This window comes from Haemaphysalis longicornis, unplaced genomic scaffold (assembly GCF_048455015.1).
Source record: "Haemaphysalis longicornis isolate Haplotype H1 unplaced genomic scaffold, Haemaphysalis longicornis Haplotype H1 scaffold_240, whole genome shotgun sequence".
NCBI lineage: Eukaryota > Metazoa > Arthropoda > Arachnida > Ixodida > Ixodidae > Haemaphysalis > Haemaphysalis longicornis.
The window spans coordinates 145,415-167,030 of record NW_027526308.1 but is presented as its reverse complement, the minus strand read 5'-3'; the positions used below and the strand labels follow the sequence as shown (position 1 = coordinate 167,030).

Genomic DNA, 21,616 nt, shown 5'->3' with positions numbered 1-21,616 from the left:
GTTTCAAATTTTAAAACTAACATAAAGCTTTGAATTAGCAAACTCAAGTATTCCTAAATTAATTTGATAAATTAGTCGGAGTTCATCCGTTCATCCGAGCCGAGTCGAGCCAATCTCGAGTAGTTGTTCCCGCGCAACACAAACGGTTCATCCTAAAATGTGCAAACTTTTATGAACAACTTTCGTGCCATCAAGTCCCCTAAAGCGAATGTTACAGTACAAGCATGCTGCTACTCTGGGTTAGCCCGAAGCGAGATCGGCTGTCATCGCATCCTGAGCCGACAATCGCGCGAAAGAAGGCAGCAGCATGGCCAAGGCCGCGACGCGGGTTCGACGCGTCACGAAGAAGAATCCCGACCCGAACCCTCTGTTCACGAAATGGCTGCAGGAGTGGAAGGACGCCGCCGTGGCGCACAACAGCAAAGCGCAGCACGTCTACGGCAAGGTTCGGTTTGCGGAAAAACGCTGCGTGGGCACTGTGCAACCCCCGCGACTAGGGATTAAATGGGCGCTGGAAGTAACTGAACAAAACGCGCAGAACGATTCCCCTAGCTTCAAAAGAGTGCTTTTGAGGCGGACGAAACTCGGAATTCCGCTCGGCCTGGTCTAACTCGCCAACGATAGATGCGGTGAGATTCGTTGACTACGGCACCATCTTGTCAAGCCGCTCTCTTGGCGTGCTGAAAAAAGAAAAGGGAGGGGTGGTGTTAATGACCTTGTGAGTAAATTGGTAATATAAGGGCAGTTTTGAGACAAACTTGTTTGCATAGAGGAGAACATTGGAGGGTGCAGAGGGGAGCAGTTATCCGGGACCTTTGGTGAGCAGCTCCACATTGCGATTTCACGAATCCACAAAAGCACAGGTGTTCAGTTGTGTCAGGATAAGTATAAAGAAGCACTTGCCCTTTTGCAAGGGAAAGGTTTGTAAGCGTCATTGGTTGTTGGACAGGCAGACTTGTTGGGAGTGAGAGTAGGTCATGGGAATGAGAGTGTTGTTAACTGCGGAAACCAGAGAATGTTCCTGGTGCCATTCAATTGCGCTGCATTTATTTTCAGGGTCACAATCACCCGTTTCAAGGGGTTCATCTGGCTTGGGATACGGCTGTGGGAGACGTACATGCTGCCAGATGAGCTCATTTTCATGCATTCCGCATAGTTGGCTGGATCATAATTTCGAGTTTGACATTTTTAATGGCGTTTGTTGGCTGCGAAAATGTCCTATTTTGTTCTTTAGATGTGTCCTGAGGTTTGGCCAATGCTGTTTGAAAGGCAATCTGAGAGCTTCACAGTGCGAAAATGGGCCAGGGACAACAAGAAGAGGCACTAAAACGAGCGCTGGCTTCCAATTAATTTTAATGGAAAGAAGACCCACACTTAAGTATACATTCTATCGTAACGTCACGGAAGATAACCTAATTGCTAAACAGTTACGTTGACAAAAAAACAAATTAAAACCCACTCTCGGCAGACGTAAAAACAACCAAAATGATGACAAATGAATAAGTCCTGGGAATATTCACAATTGGGTGCCTAAATACCTAACTGATCTCATTTTTTGACAATACAGTGGACGAGGCACATATGCGCGTATCTCCTTTGCTTCCTATTACAGCTATTTCGATAATCTCTCAGGTTAGTATGTGACCATGACAGCTGACAACAAGACGCCCATCCAACAATGATTTGCAACCTGCCTGGTCACACGATTGACAATGCCAACTGAGATGTGCCTCCAAACCGTGCCGCACCTGTAATCGAAATATCTCCTGGGCAACTTGTGGTCAACTGTAGTGGAAAAGCGGTGTATAGAAAAACCACTTCTCTTATTGCACTCATTAGGGTTCATTGTATTGGAAAATATGGAGATGACAGTTTTATGAGTAACACTGTTTTGTCTATTGTTTCTCCAAAAATGGCTAATTATGTGTAATTACTTTGGGAACTCTAATTGACTGACTCCAAAAATAACAGCATACTTGGGATCAATGGACAAAAAGCAGCAAGACTGACAATTTTCACAGAGTTTACTTGAAAACTAAAAGAACATGTTTAAAGACCCACGTGTCCGCTTAAAGCGCCCAGGCAGTTTTGTTTCCATTGGCTTTTTGCACTTCATGCTGTGGTGATGCTGTTGGCAAGTTTATTGGCACGGGGTTATGGCAGCTGCTCCAACAGCAGTCTGTGCCGTTTGTGCTCTCGCAGGCCACCTGGAGCGGAGCGAGCTGCCACGACTGGATGAGCAAGTCGGACCTCATCATGGCCGCCCAGCCCCTGTGCGACGCCTCCTTCACCCAGGTGGGCCCATCGAGACTGTTTGGGTTGGGGGGGGGGGGCTGGTAGTTGCCACCCCAACTGTTTGGGGGGGGGGGGAGAAGGTGAAAACACGCTGGTGTGCCCTACAATGCCGTGTCGGGAACATCGCTCGAGTTGGTCTCAAACCCCCGAGTTGAGTTCTGGCAGAAACAGCGTAATAATGGCAAGCATTTTGTTTGGCCCAGCTGGCACGGCTTTTTTATTTCTCATGGTATTTTGCACAGTAAGCGAAGCACCCAGGGAAATCTGCAGAGGGGCTGTGCACTGCAATTCTTGGAAGGGTGTGAAGCTGAGGAGTTGGCGGGAAACAAGAAAGTAAAGTACTACCAGGAAGCAGAGGAAACTGCATTGACAGCAAAAACTGTGCATTACGCACAATGGTTCTGTGTGGGCTGCTTGTAGCACGTCCAAAGTCTATCCTCTTAGTGCCTTCTAGCATTGGCAGTTCTTCTTGCAGAGCACCCAGTCAACAGTGTCGTGCAGGGCAGGTCTTTGGACCTTTCCAACAACGTATTAAGCGCTGCGGTCATTGTTCATCTCTGCTGAAAAGAAGGCCCGCAAAAGAGAACAGAAAGATGCGAGCCCAGCCACGGTGCTTATCTTAGAAGAAGACATGGTGTGTAAACTTATTCCTTCTCTTGCAAGTGAGTTAAGCCTTGCTCGAGTCACGATAGGTCAAGTACGTGGACCTCTTCTGATGACTGAGGGCAGTAGAAAAAAATCGCCTGGTGCACTGAGCAGGTTATAGGTCGGGTGTTAAGTGGGCATTGTGTGACATCAGTGAGCAATGGAACGGAAGGTGATAGGTGTAATATTAAGCGACAAGAAGAGAGCGGAGTGGGCGAGGCAACAAACGCGTGGTAGGGACATATAAGCAGAGAAAAAGAAGAAGAAATGGACGTGTAGTGTGAAGGCAAGATAATTGTTTGTCATTAAGGGTAGCAGAGTGGGGTCCCCAGAGAAGGCAAGCGTGGCAGGGGGCAGCAGAAAGTTAAATGGGCGGATGAGACCAAGAAGTTTGCGGGGATACATTGGTCGCAGTTAGCACAGGACTGGGATAATTGGAAATCAATGGGAGAGGCCTTTGCCCTGCAGCGCGCATAGACAGGCTGGTGATGATGATGATGTGACATCTACTTATGTTTGGCACAGCAACAGTTCACTATTTTAGTCATCGTGGGCCCCACACCGTGAAAGCCAGCTCTCGATGCACAGGGGACAGTTCCTTCTCATTAAAAAGGCACAAGCGTTAAAGAGACTCCGTGTTCCCCTCTCTTCCCTTTTCCCCCCCTTCCCCCTGTGCACAGCCCCTTGCGGACAGCCACTACACGGCGTGGAGCAGCGTGGCCAGCCTCATCCGCAGGGGCCTCGTCTCCAAGCAGGGCTGCCCCGCCAGGTACTATGTGCTCCTGTGGCGGCCGCACGTGTGCAGCTACGGGAAGCGTCTCTTGAGAGGTGCATTCACTGAAGTGGCATGTGCAGCTGGAACACCAATCCGATTTCTCGCCATCCGGGAGTTACTCACCCACCCGAGTTACTCGGCTGAGTTGCAAGGGCATAGTCCACCGTGTGGGGAAACTGGGAATTGTCAGGGAATTTGGACACGTCTTGAAAAGTCACGGCATTGTCGGGGAATTCTTCAAGAATGGGGCTAGGTTATCGAAACTGACAGTTGGTTACCTCCATTTGCCAACTGACAACCGCTGCCAACTTTGGACATGCATGCATGTGTGCTGGACAAATGCAGGTCTCCACGACAACAGCCCCTCAAGCGTGTCTCGACCCTGCACAAACCCTACGGATATGCCATTGCACAGCAAAGGGTTATTACACACTAAAATACCACACTATAATTTACCATGTTTAGTGAGGGATTTTTATCTTCTGGTTCCTTCACAACACTAAGTCAGTGCACTGGCTGACTATTGTCGGCTGCTACCCCACGTGGTTATAGCACTTTTGCCACGACATAAAACAGTGCAAAACTAATTTCAAATCCACTCCTTTAAACACTGACTCCTGAGTGATGACAACAATGTCTCCCACTGAATAAAATTGTAGTGAAGTATAGCACAGATGCATCTGGCAAGCGCAGAACACATGCAAGAACACATGTGTGTTCTTGCATTTCCTGGCAGTGAAGCTACATGGCGCTCCAATACGATTCGGTCACAGCTCCCATGTTTTAATTATTTGTGACAGCACCTGTACATAGGCATAGAGAGAGAAGGTAAATGTGTTTATCGCGAAAATCAATGGGGAAGAGTCCTCAGTCTAAGACCCGTTGAGCTTTCCCAGCCTCAACACTAGCAGGTGCTGATCATTGAAGTCATAGCTGGTTAGAGCTCTCTTAAAGCTTGTAAGAAGAAAGGGAGGGATTGCACAAACGTACTGGGGCGTGGGCGCAGCCCGCTACCTAATGAAATAGGGCCCCCTGGAATTTTCAGAATTGGCATTCCGGGAAATAAAGGTGGGGTGCAATATATGGCATTTGGTGGGATGGGGAAAGGTATTAGTCTGGAGTGCATGGAGCTGCCGTTCCTCCGCTGTCATTAGGTGTTTATGCAGTGCTGGAGAGATGACGCGTTCTAACCTATAGTGTTGAGTTATGTCGTGATATGTGATCAACAGGGTTGGTCTATCCTGCTCGCTTCCCAGGGCCCTGCGGGACAACTCTTGGGCCAGCAGGTGGGCGGTTTGGCTACCCGGGACAGCAGAATGAGCAGGTGCCCACATGATCACGATGGATCTATCCAGTGGACGCTGGCAGATGATTTGCTGGGTTGTCTGGTGAATTCGCCCGCACGAGAAGTTACAGCACGCTTGCTGCGATCTGTGATGATTACTTTGGCTTTAATTTGCATCATGGTAAGAGTGATGGCTGCTTCTTCCACTTGTTAGGGATCGTTCCGGGTAAAATTAGGCTGTAGTTATCTTCGATGTTCTTTTTCCTGGGGCTCCTAGCCGCAGCACCGCTGAGGATCTCACCCCGGGTATCTTCAACCGACAAATTCAGCTTCCGATACAAAAACTGTACATTTATTTACAGCCCGGCGGGCGGCTAAGAAACAGGACTCGAGTGGAGCCCGAAGACGACGGGCCGAGCTCTCCTGCGCCCGGACCGCGTCTGTCTGTCTTTATCCTCCCCTCCTCTTGCCGCTGAGGACCAGGGGAAGGGATGGGGAAAGTGAGTCGTCTTCATCGGGGCCCATTCCCATGTGCTGCCCGTTAGGACATCCGGTGCGAGCGCGGCGTTCAAAAGCGCCGCACAACACGTTCTTTCCATTTCCGCGCTGCTCTTCCCAGGGCACGCGCGAGTTAGTGCGTCGAAACGCTCGACAGCTGGTGATGTGCTTATTGGGCTGGACAACCACGGCTGCCATTGCTCTTATGCCGGGATAGGAAGACGTGTCCGTATACGTTGTGGTTGCTTCCCTCCAGTGGTATGTGTGGATGGCTTTGGCTCTTACTTCCCTGTACCTAGTGTGGTGCACGGGGTGCATGTTTCTAGGGAGCGGTGCAAGGTACAGCTATTTTGTGGTCGATATTTCTCATTTGAGGTGTGCGACGCTGCAGAGGGGATGTCAGCCCCAGACAAGAGAGAAGAATCCTCGCAGTGCCTGTGTCTCCCAGCTTCAACCTTTGGCTTGAAAGACAGGCTTTGCCTAGCAGTTAGTAGGTACGGTAGGCCCTCGTATTAATTGCATGTACCTTTAAGCAATTCAATAAAAAACAAATCAAACAAAGCGTACCATTTGCTCTGAGTCATCGTCTTTTGTAACTTTTGCTAACCAAGCTATGTGTACTTTAAAAAGCAAGCACTCTCCAGGAACTCCTGCAGTCATTTATTTTGCACTTATATGTCCCTGCAACAGTCTTGTTTCAGAAGATCGCTCATGCAAGCAACTGTTGCTGCGGCAAGTGCTACCTTTAAAACACTAATCTACCAATAAAGGCCAGATCACTTTTGCACTTTTAATGCCCCTTTAGCAGAATCATGAAAATGAAATACAACACATTCCTCAAAAAGACTAATTTTAAAGCAAACTTTGAACAATTGACCAAGATTTTAAAAGAAACAAATGAACATTTACCAAGACTCATAATAAACTTACATTTCTACCGAATGGGATGCAACTTTGTAACTTTTGCTAACCAAGCTATGTGTACTTTAAAAAGCAAGCACTCCAGAAGCTCCTGCAGACATTTATTTTGCACTTACATGTCCCTGCAACAGTCTTGTTTCAGAAGATCGCTCAGGCAAGCAACTGTTGCTGCGGCAAGTGCTACCTTCAAAACACTAATCTACCAATAAAGGCCAGATCACTTTTGCACTTTTAATGCCCCTTTAGCAGAATCATGAAAATGAAATACAACGTTTTTAAAGCAAACTGAACAATTGACCAAGATTTTAAAAGAAACAAATGCACATTTACCAAGACTCATATTAAGCTTACATTTCTACCGAATGGGATGCAGCTCCTGCTGCTCAAGAAATGCACGTGCAGTCCACGCGGGCCTTGAGCGATGGTCTTGCCAATTGCACAAGCGAACAAAAAAGAAACGTTCAGCTGACACATAAATGCTGCAAGATTTGCGACCGAAGTAGCACCTCCGTCAACGTGAACACAGAACATACGTCAACACGAACACGCATGGATGTCAGAAGGCCAATACTGCCACCATACCCTGAGAATGGATCCTTTTTGTGCTTTGTTGGCGCAAGGCCGCGTCCCGGCAATCCTCGCCATGTTTCAGGAGCACGGACGCCCATTTGCTCCTTCATGGTTATGACACACCTGCAAATTATTTGACAGGGAAAGTGTAACCCGCTTTCGCTAACTAGAATAGTTTTGTTTGATGGACAATGTTCCTGATCTACTGGCATGTTTCTGAAATGAAGTGCCTTCGTTATACGCGACAGGTTGGAATTGACAACTAAAAAAAATTCCCCCGCATTTCCCCGAGGGGGAGAATGTGAAAGTGCGAATGCACGGTTGTCGGCCCGCTTGCGGCGCTTGCGCTCGGCCCCCGCAGCCCACCGCCTCGCCGCCTTCTCTTCCATCTCTTCCATCGGGTTTGTAGTATCACGTGTACACCACGCAGTTATCAAGCCGCTATAACGCCGCTGAGTCGCCAACGCACGCCGCTGACGACGTAGTTTGAATGCGTTAAAGATATAAGGCGCGTTACTAACACTGATATCAGCGTCGCGTCCGTGGCTTAGTCGGCAGAGCGTCGCGCTGCGGCCGCAAAGTCCTCGGATCGAAACCTGGTGCCGGATGCTGTTTTTTTTTATATAGAGAGGAGGACTGCGTTAAGATATAAGGCACGTTACTAACACTGTTATCAGCGTCGCGTCCGTGGCTGAGTCGGTAGAGCGTCGCGCTGCGGCCGCAAAGTCCTCGGATCGAAGCCTGGCGCATGATGCTGTTTTTTTTTATGTATAGAGAGGAGGACTGCGGACGCCGCCGCCGCCGGCGGTGGAAGGTTTGGGGTCGCTTATAAAGTGCATTCGCACTTAAAATTTAAGGTTAAAATAAGCACTGACCTTGCTAACGGAATCTGGCTCTTCCATATTCCTTCGTGTCACCACATTCATTGCCTCCTGTATAACCAAATACCGTTATACACGAGGATATGCAATGCTACAGTGAACTAGAGGATAGTCATGCAGCCCTGCTACAATGAACTGTAGCCCTGCCCCTGCAGCGTGGAGCTAGTGATAAACCCAGTACCCAGGGAACTGTTGCGCTGTTGTCCCCAAGTCTCCCTGTAAGAGAAACGTCCATTAATGCCTGTGGGGGCCTACGGGTATCTTGAATAAATAAACATTCTGCCGCTGTCCTTTGGTCTATCTTTTCTCTCTCCCTCTTCCGTGTTTTTTGGCTCACGCACCTTCAATGTACACTTTACTGACAGTTGCTCCTGGTGCCTCCTCATATAGGGCCCAAAATGCCGCGTTACCTTCACACCCCCTCAAACGAACTCATTCTGCCGCCGTCTTTGGTCTATCCTTTCTCTCTCCCTCTTCCGTCTTTTTTGGCTCACGATTTCGCGCTTTTTTTTCATTTGGCCGCAATATCCTTACGTTCTCTGTACAGAAGCGAAGTTTCCCATTCATCTCCCGCAACGCAACTTAACTGCCCGAAGAGCTAGAATTCTGATGCGTGCACACGATATACTGGAGAGATTAATGCTATCAAATACATGCATACTTACGTTCGAGGCACTACACCTCACACATCCAGGACTGCGCTTCGGGGAGTACACGCCACCGGTTCAACCAAACTTGAGCAATTTTATGGGCTCCGACACAAAAGGAACAACAGTGAAACGCTTGAAACTGCGGCGGGAGTGTGTGGGGACATAGCATCGTAATACAACAAACATAAAATAACGGTGTTACTTACCTTGCTGGGAAAATGAGCGCATAGATGCCCTCTTTTCCGCTCTTCCGTACGTGTCTGTGGTCTGCGACAGCAAACACGGGAGGCCGGCATGGATCTTCTACGCTGAGCTCAGGCTGCCATTCTCTCTTGAAATGTCGCACCTAATACACCTAATCGAATAGGAAGATCGCACCATTATTAGCATTCACGGTATATTCACGCATCTGCAGCTCCACTTGGTAGCAATCGCCACTGACAAGCTGGGTGCTGACAGAGCAAATCGTTCTCTCGAAGGGAGCCAGGGAATTGCTGCCCCTACCGTTGTCAGATGGTGGAGGGATTGGCACCAATGTGCCGCACCCCAGAGCAGCTGCGCCTACTTTGGCGTTCTCCCTAGGCGCCCCAAAACAAGTCAAGTGACGTCACGTTTTGATCACGTGACCCAAGGATTTCTTTTCTCTTTTTAGCCGCTCTGCTCTGCGCCCGCCCTCAGCATCACTCAGCACACTAGCCAGTATCAAAATGGTGTCGCTTGAGTAGAACGACCGTCCTTGCCAGTTTTCCGAAGGCGCCTTCTGGGTTCGTCGTCTGACGCCTCCCATTGGTCGGCGTGACTGCTCCGTCAATTTTTTTTGCCATCATGGCGTCTTCTACGCGCGTCTGAGTCTGCTCTTCTGGCTAGGCATTTTCGCAGTTTCTTGGGATTCTTTCATCGCACACTTTCGTGACTGCTGCCAGGAGACTTACGTTTGAAGAGAACGACCCGTCATGCATACGGGAAGCGAAAGCGTCGTCCGCCTGCCGCTCGACTCAGCCGGATGAAAATTGTTCGCCGCCTCGTATTGCTTCGCCTTTCCCATCGCCTGACCAACTGGCTCGGGAATCCAGACATGGTCCAAGCACGTCTTGTCGACTCGACACAAGGTATTACACGGTGGAGGAGATCGCCGCGCGTACGGAACATGCAAATGAGATCCAGCGCGGCATGGAGATCAAATCACCAACGCACTGGAAATTCGACCTCCTTGAAGTGGATCTGGTGCACTCGGAGGTAGAATCCGGCACAGATTTCGTCTTAGTGGATATAGCAATGCTGAAATTGCGCGCGTCGAGTGCGGCAAGTGCTGGCTGGCGGCGCCGGATTTGAGACGGCTGACAGGCGACAGGCAGTACAGACTCGCCGTGCGGCTCCAGGTGACGTGCTCGCTTTATGAACATCGTGTGGAGCGTTTTTCGTCACCAAGGACCGAAGGATCTGGCAACATTACTCCTTTCGAGGGAAGCGTAAAGGCTTCGAAAAGTATTCAAAGCACCGGAAAGGGGGTGTCTGCTCTGTGGGATTTTTGTGCTGGGACAAACTTATCCCACAGAGGCTAGCCTACACCACAAGACGTTCCAAGCACACTTGAAAAAAGTGGTCCATGTTTGCAAGGACACAGCAGCAGCCGCTGAAGCAAATAGTGTGTGTGTCATCAAGGGCTTGTACAGGGACCTTGCTCAGCCACCAAACAACATTGATGTCAGGTTTGATTGCACGTGGATGACCAGGGGATGGTCGTCACACATTAGAGTGGTACAGCAAGCCTTCTGCAATTTGTCATAGCCCCCCCCCCCCCTCCCACTTAAAACTTCAGTGCTGCGAAATCAAAGCTCAGTGTTTTATCACAGGATCGCTCGAACGTTTCTTGCCATACTGCCATAGGCCAACAAAGCTTGCCTTTCGGCTACGTTTTTCCCCCAAAGGGCTCTTTTCAGGGCCAACAACGTGATGCATTTGCAGAGAACGCACTGCGGAGTGTCCCACCCCTGTATCCTCTCAACCTTCCTGCGCAAAAACACGACTAAAATAGCCTCACCAAAGAATAAAAAAAGGGGGGGCATCTGAAGCAAGTTTCACCCCTTTCTCCTCTTCCGTACCCAAATATGCTGGGTACGAAAGTGCACTGTAATGAATAGAGAACGAAACTTTAGGCACGAAAAATCCAGGTTTTAGGTGCCTGCATTGAGAACTGCCATTTAGGCATATGTAGGCACCAAATACTCTCGATTAGGCATATATAGGCTCAATTCCTATTTGCTTTAGAAGCATATTTTAGCACAAACTTTTTAATTGCAGTTAAACCGCGGACATATAATGCGCACCGGGAAAGTAGTTTTATTTTCTTCCGGTAAATAAGCAGCACAAGCGTTCATATTTCAAAATTTATGCAAAATTTATGGTGATTCAACAACAGAAGAAAAGATTAAAAGCCATGGAAAACCACACCAATTTCAATGGCTTGGTGCTTGAAGTTGTGCCCCCTTTGAGTCTATAATTGTGTGCGACAAAAACAACGCTTAAGGTCCATTGAAGTTGGCGGAGTGTTCTTGTACTTCGGGATGCTCCATGATTTAATTTCATCTGGAATGTCACAATTTTGGCTGCTCAGAACATTCGGAAGGTATTTAAGCACGTGGAATCCCGAAATTTTATGTCAGGCAGATTTAATCAACCAATCCTTCGGGGATGGTGGCAGATCTGTACTGAACCTCTCAAATGAACTTAGCATTCTTGCAGTGGTGTCAACTCTCTTTGCTGCCTAAATGCCTTCTGCTAAGAGTGCGAAATAAGCACACGAATGTGCCATGTCACGTTGAACTGTAGCGTCGGGCAAATACTTTGGGCTGTGGCGCTTTTGTCCGTTGCAAAGCTATTGATAGAGACACGAGTGTTTTCGGTGTAGTTTTCTGCCCTCAGCCGTGTTCCTGAAGGTGTAACAACGAGCTCTGGTGGAACAGGCACATTCGGTGACTGCCCCTTGAAGACATAACTGTGCGTCGAAGAAAGATCTTTACTGCAACCTATTATTCATTGACAGAGCAGAGCGATCTCCTAAGATATTCACAACACCGATTAGTCCTATGGGTAGCACAGGGAAGTGCAATAATTCTGTACAAATTACGGAGCTATTCTGTTCTGCAGAAGCGAATGACTAGTGAAGCTGTCGGATAGTGAAGCTGCCAGTATAACACCATTCAGTAACTATGCACTATAAACCGATTATCAATATTAGACAGCGCGCAACATTCTTTGGAACTAATTCCTGTAATACTACGTTTCCAAATGCCCTTAAAGATTATCCGGCCACGGCAGATGACGGGTGTCACGACTAGACTACTTGTAAAGTGCTGAGATCCCCCTTCCTAAGCTCTGTTTCTCATTCCTTCTTCGTGGTACGCGTACTGCATTTCGCCACCCGGCAGTGCACCCATTATCGGCGGCTCACAGTGCACGTGTTCGTGTCATCACCTTAAAACTTTGGTGTCTAAGAGTTGCACGTGGTTTCCCGCAGAAGCCGTCTTTGAGCTTAAGACATGTACGCGGCTGTGTCGCGTTCATTTTTTCTTTGCTGTCTTTTTATTCTGTTAGCTATAGATAGGGCACGTGTGCAGCAGTTTTCCCCGTTGGTCTGTGGACACAGCACGTCAGAAGGACATAGAACAAAAGAGTTTGCGCGGACCGCGGTATCATCGGTGAGCTTGGCTCCGGTGTCGCTGTGCACGGGTTCATGGCGGCTCGGCCAAGGTGGCAAGTTCCAGCAGGTGGTGGCTTGGGCACTGTCTGGGCCTATGGGTTTTTTGCGTGTTTGGCACGGCTCGTGAATTTTTCTCGCAAACGGAGTGAAGCAAACACCCCGTTGCGGGCTGGTGAAGCGAGAACATTCTCTGCAGAACATCGACTCAAAAAATCCAAAAAGAGGGCATATATAACACAAAAAAGGCATTGTTAGGCTCAAAAAAGCCCATATAGTCAAAATGGGCACTACAGGCACAATAAACTATCTTAAAATGCTCCCCTTCCTTTAGTTCGTGCTTAGTTGTTAAATAGGCTTGATACGGACTGAAGGGAAAAAAAGCATGTTGCCTAAAGTTCCGGTCTGTAGTAATGAATGATGCCAGTTTACGAAGGACTGTTGCAGTTTTCACAACGCCAGCGAGACGGCACAAAATTTCACAACGCCAGCAAGACGCTAACCGATTTGAAGTCGATAAATTTTGCTGAATTGCTGATGATGTACGTTACTGGGCCTCTGGTATCTCCAGTTGTATTTGACATTTTTGGAATCCCAAGACAGATTCAGGAATGGCAGGACCATGTGTTTGTTAATGGGAAATACTGCAGTTACACTACTGACCGTTGATTTCATAACGCATGGCCAAACTTCAAATGCAGTTGACTAAGGCCAGTTGGTTCATAGTCCTTGAAGTGGGAACCAGTGTTTAAAGGGACCCTGCAACACTTGCCATCGACTACTAGTACTGTATTTTGAGATAAAGTCTATTGTCCCAGAAATCTCCTCCCGCAAGAATTATGAAAATCCGATCACAATTAACGAAACTACGCGCGATGAGAAATCGCGCATAATCGTTCCCTCTCAACTCGAGCGCGGACAAGGCGACGAAAGCTGCGCGCTCTCTCCCGGACAGGGGGGCGGCTCGCGGCATTCTTTTCGGCGGCCTTCGATATATCACATGCCGGGTAGTTTTCTCCTTTTCTCCGCAACGCGGAGGGGCCTATTTCCGGTCTGGTGCCACAAAAAAGCAGGCATGGGTGCCTGCTCGCAAGTGCGCGCTCGGGCTGCTAGGGCGTTTTTGAAGCAATAAACGTTTGTAGTCGAGTGGTCCCGTTGAAAGGGAAGTATTGAGCTCATCACTCAAACTCCGCGCGCACTCAAAGTACAAAATAAACGGCAAAACTGTGCCTACAGGTTCAGGCATAGAAGAGGTTCGTACACAGCGATGACGATGACGGAAATGGGAGAATATAGCCGCGAAGTTGGCCAGTGACAGCCGATCGGGCAGCTATGGCCTATGTGACGTCCCTTAGGCCATGCATAATGAGGACAACTGAAGAGAGAGCGGTTTGTTTTTCCGCGTCTTTCACATCGATTTGCGCGCTCACCGCTTCACATGCACGTGTAATATTTGGCTCAGGTATTCCTGGCAGTGTAATCTAAACGTCGCGCAGGTTTACTTGTACTGCTCAAAGAGTGTTGCAGGGTCCCTTTAAGATGCTACACAGGAAAAGAATACAGACACGGACTGCACCAGTGCCGCCCGTGTCTGTATTCTTGCCATCCATGTCTGTATGCTTCCCTTGTGTAGCGTCTTAAACACTGGTTCCAACCAAAGACTTCAAATGCAGTTTTCTCAGTTTCATATTTTTGGTCGTACTTCAGCCTTATGCAGCTTTTTGGAAACTTCTTTTTGCTTCATAGGTGACTCTTGGTACCGTTTTCTTTTCAGTACAACCTGAGGTGCCCGTTGACATTCTTAGTTTTTCTATTTAGGCTATGCATAAATAATGACTTGCAGTCTTTTTGATGAGCCAAAATATAAAATACTGCCGTCTTTCATACTTGACATGTTTTTTTGGGATGCCTTGACACTAGAGAAAAACAAAGAATCTCATCGGGTTTGGGGACTCTCTGGCTATCAATTCTTGAAGTAAAAAGCTACAAAATGCAATACGAAAGTTCATTAAGTCTGCGTAAGAAATTACCTAGTTACCATTTACACTTTGCATGATAACTTTCAAACTAACAGCAGCAGCTCAAAGAACTCCATATTTGAAATCTACAGAGAAAAATACATTTGTATGCAAATTTTCATAAGTTTCTACCCGTAAATAAAAAATGTCAGTTTTAAGACCCCCGTCCCCCCTTAACATCGTGATGCGAGGACTGGCTGTAGAGTTACGGAAAATTCCACACCTGGGCTTGACATTCTACGCGGATGACATCTTGCTGTTTGTGGACCCCAAGGGCACGAACTTGAACGCTGCAGATGTACAGAGAATCATGCAGCAAGCCTTGGACACCATCGATAACTACCTCCGTTCCACTGGCATGCAGTCGTCACCAGACAAGACTAACCTCCTCCTGGTAGGTGGCTACGACTCGGAGCGAGCGAATATAAGCCTTACACTGGCCGGCAGGACCATCAGCCGACCAGCGGAGCTGTGGGTGAGGATCCTTCGGGCTCCCCTCAGTGAGGTTGGCGGACCGAAGGAATGGATCCGTCAGCTTAAGCCAATATAGAGCCAACACCTCCACCTCATCCGCCGCATAGGCAACCACTTTGGCGGGGCCGGCACTAGCACCATCAGGACATATATGCCTGGCAACCCTCACTTCCAAGGCATGCTACGAAGCAGCTTGCTTCACATTGAACCAAACACTACGCACAACTGGAGGTCCTTCCTCTCGAATGTCTCCGCACAATAACGGGCCTGCCGCGTCACACGAGGACTGAAGAGCTCTACAGGTACTCTGGCCTGCCTCCCTTCAAATCCTTTATCGAGGCGCACAATGAAGGCCATGAAGTACGACGGCAAAACACAACAGCAGGCACAGGATTTCTCACCCTCACAAAAGAACTACCCCCCGATGCACACAAACTGCCACGCCTGCTGGGACCTTGGCTCGATGTGCTCCTCGAGCTTCCGAAACCACTCTCCAAAAAGTGCCATCAACAGGATCATGAAGCTGAGCGTAGAGCAGCAGCTGCCCGTACTGACAGAACCTGGAACTATGTGTTCACGGCAGCCACCTGGGACCCCATTACGCACAGAGCCAGGCTGGCTGCGATCGCCCCAATCGGCACATGCAGACAGATCCACGTGTATGAGCACCAACCCAGGCCAGACCAGATTTCACTTTACGCCATCCTGTGTGCAGTAGACGAGGTTTGTGGGGAGGTCCGTCGAGGACTGAGGCAGACATAGCAGAGGGTGGGGATCTACACAGACACTAGAGAGGCCATAAAAATCATTGGCCGCACCCCCAGGACTGGCACGCTTGCTCACGGGATCAAAACGGCAAGCAGAATGCTGTACCGGCACTATGGAGTGGAGGTGAAGGTGGACTGGGTACCAGGTCACGCCGGTGGCATTGGCGATGCAGCCGCACAGGAGTTGGCGTGTGAGCAAACAGACGACCGCTCCGCTCTGGTGGCCCAGACTATGCCCGTACCAGACGGCCCCAATCCAAGAGCCGAAATTCTGGCAGCCAAGAAGGAGCGAAGCAGCGCAGTTGGGCAGCACATCACAAACCACCACCCACTGCCCCGAGGACTGCCACGGGGGGCTCAGGTCCTTATCCACAAGGCACGTGCAGGGGCAGCACTAACAGACGACGTGCTCGCCAAATTCCAGGCCCACCACCGATGTAGCCCGGGGGCTACCGACGATCAGTAGCAGGGCCCCATAGTGAACTGCTTTCCATGCACCATGGAAGTGTGCCCGACAGTGACCCACTTGCTGTGGGAGTGTCCTGTCTACCAGGACCTCCATGCCCAGTACCTGCCACGGCACATCAGCACCCTGCACCAATGGACCACCCCAACAACAATAGCCGCGCCACACTGCTCTCCCTCTGGGCGTTCGCTCACGAGGCAGGCATTGATCGCCGCATGTGACTGTGAATGTACACCATACGCACGCATGTGTGTACGCAAATTTATTTTCTTTCTGTCTTCTCTCCTACACCCCTCTTCCCCCCTATTAGGCCAAAGAGCCATCCTACAATAAATAAAGACATTTCATTCATTCAAGGATTCCCAGATGGTTTAAATTAATCCGGAGCCTTCCACTGTGGCAAGTCTCGTAGACCAGGAGTAACTGTAACACGTTAACACCTTTCTGACCACGGGCAAAGCAGTGATTTTGCGTAGTCTTGCAAGCAATTTTTTCCCGGTCAAAAAAATATGCAACATATGAGTGTATGGCATCAAATTGTAGAAGAGTAAATTTCCTTCGCAGGGGTAGCTGTTTCAAATAGGAATTCTTATTTCAAAAAAAGAAAGAGAAAAAAGGCTGTGCAGAAACGTTTGGGGACAAACACAGACAAATACGCAAGAATGTCGCTGTTGCTCCGCATAGAAAAAACACAAAAACTTTAAGATATACATTTTGTACATATATGCAGGTAAATCTGGATGTATGAATTTCTATGTAACAAATTCCTGGATTTAACGAAGTTTTCCATTTCCCCATTGGCACCGTGATAGAAGCCCATGTGTTTGTGACCTCTATGTAACAAAGGCATTGCGGCACCTATCCTTGATATAACGAACTCGCTCAGCTGCTCAGCCATTGTTTTTGTGCACTTTTTCTGCAAAATCGGCCGGAGAAAATTCGCTACTTTGCGAAATACTTGGACTGCTTTAAAGAGCCAACAGCTATGACCACTTCTAGAATCTCTAAAAACATAAGTCGTAGTGATTATGATGATGATGATGAAAGCAGTTGCTAGTGCCATCTCATGGCTAACGTAGCCCCACTTTGATGTGAGGTTGTGTACCGTGACATCACGTGGCAAAGTGATTACAATAATTTTTTGGGGGTGACTTGCGGGGTCTCCAATCTTTCTCTTCTCCCCGTCCCTTTCCTCCATCGTGATATCGTCAAGTTTATTCTGTCAGTCAATTTTTTATCACCTGTACCGCAAACAAGTGTGCGTTTCCACGTAGAAGAGCGGTGTCAGTTTGAGAGTTTTGTGGTGCTAGGCCTGCCTGCCGGTTTGTATTCGGCTTGTAGTTGAGCCACCCGCCGTGGTGTTGCTCAGTGCTAAGGCGTTGCGCTACTGAACACAAGGTCGCGGGTTCGATTCTCGGCCACGGTGGCCGCTTTTCTGATGGAGGCGAGAAGTAAAAACGCCCGTGTGTACGAGATTTCAGCACACGGTAAAGATCCCCAGGTGGTCAAAATTAATCCGGAGCCCTCCACCACGGGGCGCCGCATCGCCTCGTTGCGTCGGCGCGTTAAACCACACAATCAATCAGTCAAAATCAGTCGGCTTGTATTCACGCGTCTTCAATGCTATCGGTGGTGCCGGTTCGCCGGTGATGAGTCCTGTTGCCAGAAAACAATAAGTCTTATCTTTTACAAGGCAAATTCGCATTTTTGGATTCCTTCCACTCCCGGTACAGTATTCCAGCTAGCACCCTCTCAACAAATTTAAGTGGGAAAGAGAACATCGAGTTTTCCAAGAGGCGCCCTTTCAGCATAAGTTTTGTTCTTGAAATGCATTTAGAACCTAAAAGTGTCAAAGTACAAACTTGATACTTAAACGGACCCTGCGACACTTTTCTCAACTTTTTTTTTTGAAGTCCTAAAAGCTTGCAGAACGTTGTCACCCGATAGACCCAGTACTTAGAATAAGCGGTCGCACAGCCAAACATTACTGCTCTAGGCCTATCAGATAACTTGAAAAATCGCTCAAAAGATTTTTTTTCTTTCCCCGTCTTGGGGTTCTTCGATCGTTCGAATTATGTCATTGAGGCCATGTATCGGCTGTTGGCCGGGTTTCCTTTAGCTGCAGCAATGAACGCATTCGATGGAAACTTTACAGATAAAGCCACAAAACAAAGCACAAACGGAAGGCATATCTGCTGCAACGAGCAAAGCACGCAGTGCCGCTCCGTGCTGGTGATAACTATACGCCTCGAGCTTCGCGATCGCTGCGCCGCCTGCCGCCGCTTCTCCGCGGCGTTGACGGGACTTGCGCTGCGTGGTTGATAGGGGCTCGTGCAGTGTTTGGGCTCTGTTTCACTTCTTTTCGATTTTCCACGCCCTAAAACAAACTTGTTATAGTGACGTCTATAGGCAAAGAGTACGTTAGATCACTTAAAAAGCAGCTGCGTCTTCGTAGAGTACGCGATCGCCTCCAAGAGCTACCCGGGAACGCGGTTCTGCGCGCTTCGTCGCCGCTCTTCCGTGCGTCGGCGGCGGCAGCGGCAGCGACATATCACCCATGTCACCTCCAAAACATCAGGCACAAGTGAATTCTACTGTCGCCTCGTTTAGACCTAATGCTGGTACAATGAGAGGTTGGCTTCATTTTGCAGCGTGGACAACGAATGCGGCTTCGTTTAGAATATATACGTCGCAGAAAAATATGTTTCGGGGATGTGATTACCCATTCTTGGACAATAACTTATGCCTTTTATAAGAATATAAACTATGCGAAAATGTTAAGTATATTCCAAGCCTGTGCGTCGTTAAATATGTGCCCACACACGCAATATAGCAAGAACCAGGGCAAGTTAATGAAACCACGGAAAAATAAATGCTGTGCAAGTGCGGAATTAAGAAACATAATAGCTCCAACGGAAATGAAAAAAAAGAAACAATGCAGCTTCTGACATGCTAAATACGTTCGTCGAAACTTAAGCCAGGTAGGGTTCACTAGACCAACTATACGCGAAATGCACTGCTATGTCGCGAGACATTGGTGGGGGAGGAGGGGAGGGGAGGGGGACGTTGTGTACAAATGCGGAGCGGAATCCAGCAATGAACGTTTTAGTAATCCCACACACAAATCTCGCGTTCACTTTCCTTTCGTTTTTCTACTTCAACGAAGAGCTGATCGTACGGCGCAAGCATTTTTGGAAGTATACAGGGTAGGCTGTTCAACAAGCGATGAAACGTGTCGTTCGAAGAGTGTGGTATGTGATAAGGCCCTCTGATTTCAGTTTATGCCTCATTCTGCAGGCTTCCTGTGCCATATGACGATATTTTGAAGAAGTATTTAATCGTGGACACAGATTATATTCTAAGCCCGTCTCCGCGCTGCTCGCAGAGGAAATATGTAGCAGATGAATGTTTGCGGGCGCTCACTTCACGACAAGACGACTGTGTCGTGTGCTGATCCCCGAGTATAATCATGCATTGTCCATCGTACTTTTGTTGAATATTCCCGAAATTAACACAGACTGGCTTGTAAATGGTGGTGATCAATATCTGAGGTATAATATTGGCAAACGTAGCGTAACTGGCGTGCTGTCAGGTATGAGTGCTCCGCTGATTATGTAAGCGCACAAAACCGATTTAAATCGTAGTGTATAGGCGTAGCATGAACACCTGAGTAAACGGTGGTTACGGAGACACAGGTAGTAAATTCAGGTCAGTGTAACTACAATCGGCTCCATCATACGCCAGTTCCGCGACGCTGGCCTGTGACACACACCTGGCGCTTATACAGACCGAATATACCACACTAAGATCGCCTCAGAAACATGTACACTGTCGTAAACATACCCCATTTGCGAACAGAGTGACTTCTCCACATAAACATGGATTTCAAACGCCCGCAAACAGTAAATCTCAGTCGTGAAGGGGCCGCAAAAGCAGCGGCGGCACTGGGGAGCGGGGCGCGGACTCCCGCGGCTGCTTTCAAAACGGGCCGCTAGGGGGATTTCAGTGGCGCCCCTACAGGCCGCGCGTTCCAGGCGTATAGCTTTCGCAGTGTTTCCAGACATGAAGGAAACAGTGAAAACGTTGATCGAAAGGGTTGCAGGGTCCCTTTAAGGTACGTTTGAGAATACGGGGCTAAGCGATCTAGCTTCTTTGGAGCGCCGTGTAGGGCCTGAGCTCGTGTGAAAGCAGCAGGCGCAAAGGACGCAGTTTTTTACTGTAAAATGAATCCTTGAAGGGTGAGTTCACCTGCATTGTTGTCAATCATTCTGGTTTCGTTTCTGCTTCATCCACGCTAGCTCTCGAAACCTGCATGTAACGAAAACCTGGATTTAACGAAAAATTGCTAACTTTGGCCAACTTCGTTATATCCGTGTATATATCCGTTTTGCAGGATGTAACGGATGTATACATCCGTTATATCCGTTTGCAGTGCAAAACTTCTGCAAATATCAAACACCTAACTGTACAATTATAACTGTACAATTATAAAAAACAGTTTAGCACTAGTGGCTTTCGTGCCCCCGTGCAAAGCAGTTTCTCGAAGCATATGGGTTGGCCAGACATGCATCACAGGAAACGTTGGTTTTCTGCTTCACTTTGTTTCGTTTGTAACAGTTCACAGCTTCGATACTTTTGCATTTTCTGGGGCTTGTGTTCAGCAGCGGTATTCGGTTCTGGACCCCTTTGGTGTATTGTTGCTTGCAGTTCTGAAATCCGATGACGGAATGCTGTCCTCGTAGTCAGTGCTGCCAATATACATCAAAAGGCCGTGTGTAGAAGCGTCCAAGTTGCTAAAAATGCGGCGTTTCCGCAGCGCCGTAGCCCGCAATGTCGACACCGGTGCTGCTTTAAAAAAATCTGGTGCGCAGAACAAAAAACAAACCAAAGAGGATGTAGGGGTCCGTACAACTGAGTACATGGCGCCAGCTCTCAGAGAGCACTCGGAAAGCGCAAATTCGAATGGGAAAACATCAAAATTTGAACTTGAAAGGGTTGGTAGTCTATACTATCGATTTGAATAGGTGTGTGCAAGAAGGAGTTAAACCCCCAAAATTTCAAAAAACAAAAACACCTCCCCTCTTCCTCCCCACCTCCCTGTGGCAGGTGTCGGAGGGCTTTGTGGTGCAGCGCACGCGCGACCCCCGGGACACGGCCTGCTTCATGGGCATCGTGACGTGCCACCTGCAGGCCAAGCTGGCCTCCGGCGCCTCCCCGGCCGACCTGCTCGAGGGGAGGCTCACCTGGGAGGAGTTCAACGCGGGCGGCCTCAAGAGCAGGGCAAGGAGATGGGCAGAACAGCCCGTCTGGCACTGGAGTGGGACGTCTAAGCCTTGGGCTTATGTGTGCACCCATCCCGATAAGAAACGACAAAAAAACAAACAAATAAAAAGGACCCATGGAGCACCAGCACACAGCATTTTATGATCAAGAACGACGGGAAGATCCTTGCAAAATGCGGTGGGGCCCCAGTAATACAACTTTCAAGGTACCATGCGAAAGCGTTGCATGACCGGGGTGCGGCTAAATGCCGGCCTTGTAGACAGTCTCACATGACAGGTGGGCTAAGAACTTATTTAGACTAGAGTATTTAGCGCGTGATTTCCAAATCTTTTGCTAAAATCCCAAGCTTGAAAAATTGCCTGTTGTGCTCCACCCCCCTACACCGTGTCCG

The 21,616-nt window shown here is 48.6% G+C and overlaps 1 protein-coding gene across 2 annotated transcripts; it reads left to right on the top strand.

Annotated features, from left to right (window-relative positions):
* The first annotated feature begins 136 nt into the window (after positions 1-136).
* Positions 137-21,244, top strand: LOC144172570 (uncharacterized). 2 transcript variants are annotated; one of them, XM_077701238.1, is made up of 4 exons: positions 137-445; positions 2,203-2,295; positions 3,621-3,709; positions 21,049-21,244. In XM_077701238.1, the coding sequence occupies exons 1-4, from the start codon at positions 308-310 to the stop codon at positions 21,116-21,118; spliced, it is 390 nt and encodes a 129-aa protein (XP_077557364.1). In that variant the 5' UTR covers positions 137-307; the 3' UTR covers positions 21,119-21,244. The 2 variants fall into 2 exon arrangements, with proteins under 2 accessions (XP_077557364.1, XP_077557365.1); XM_077701239.1 differs by lacking the exon at positions 21,049-21,244 and adding an exon at positions 4,972-6,055.
* The last annotated feature ends 372 nt before the right edge of the window (positions 21,245-21,616 follow it).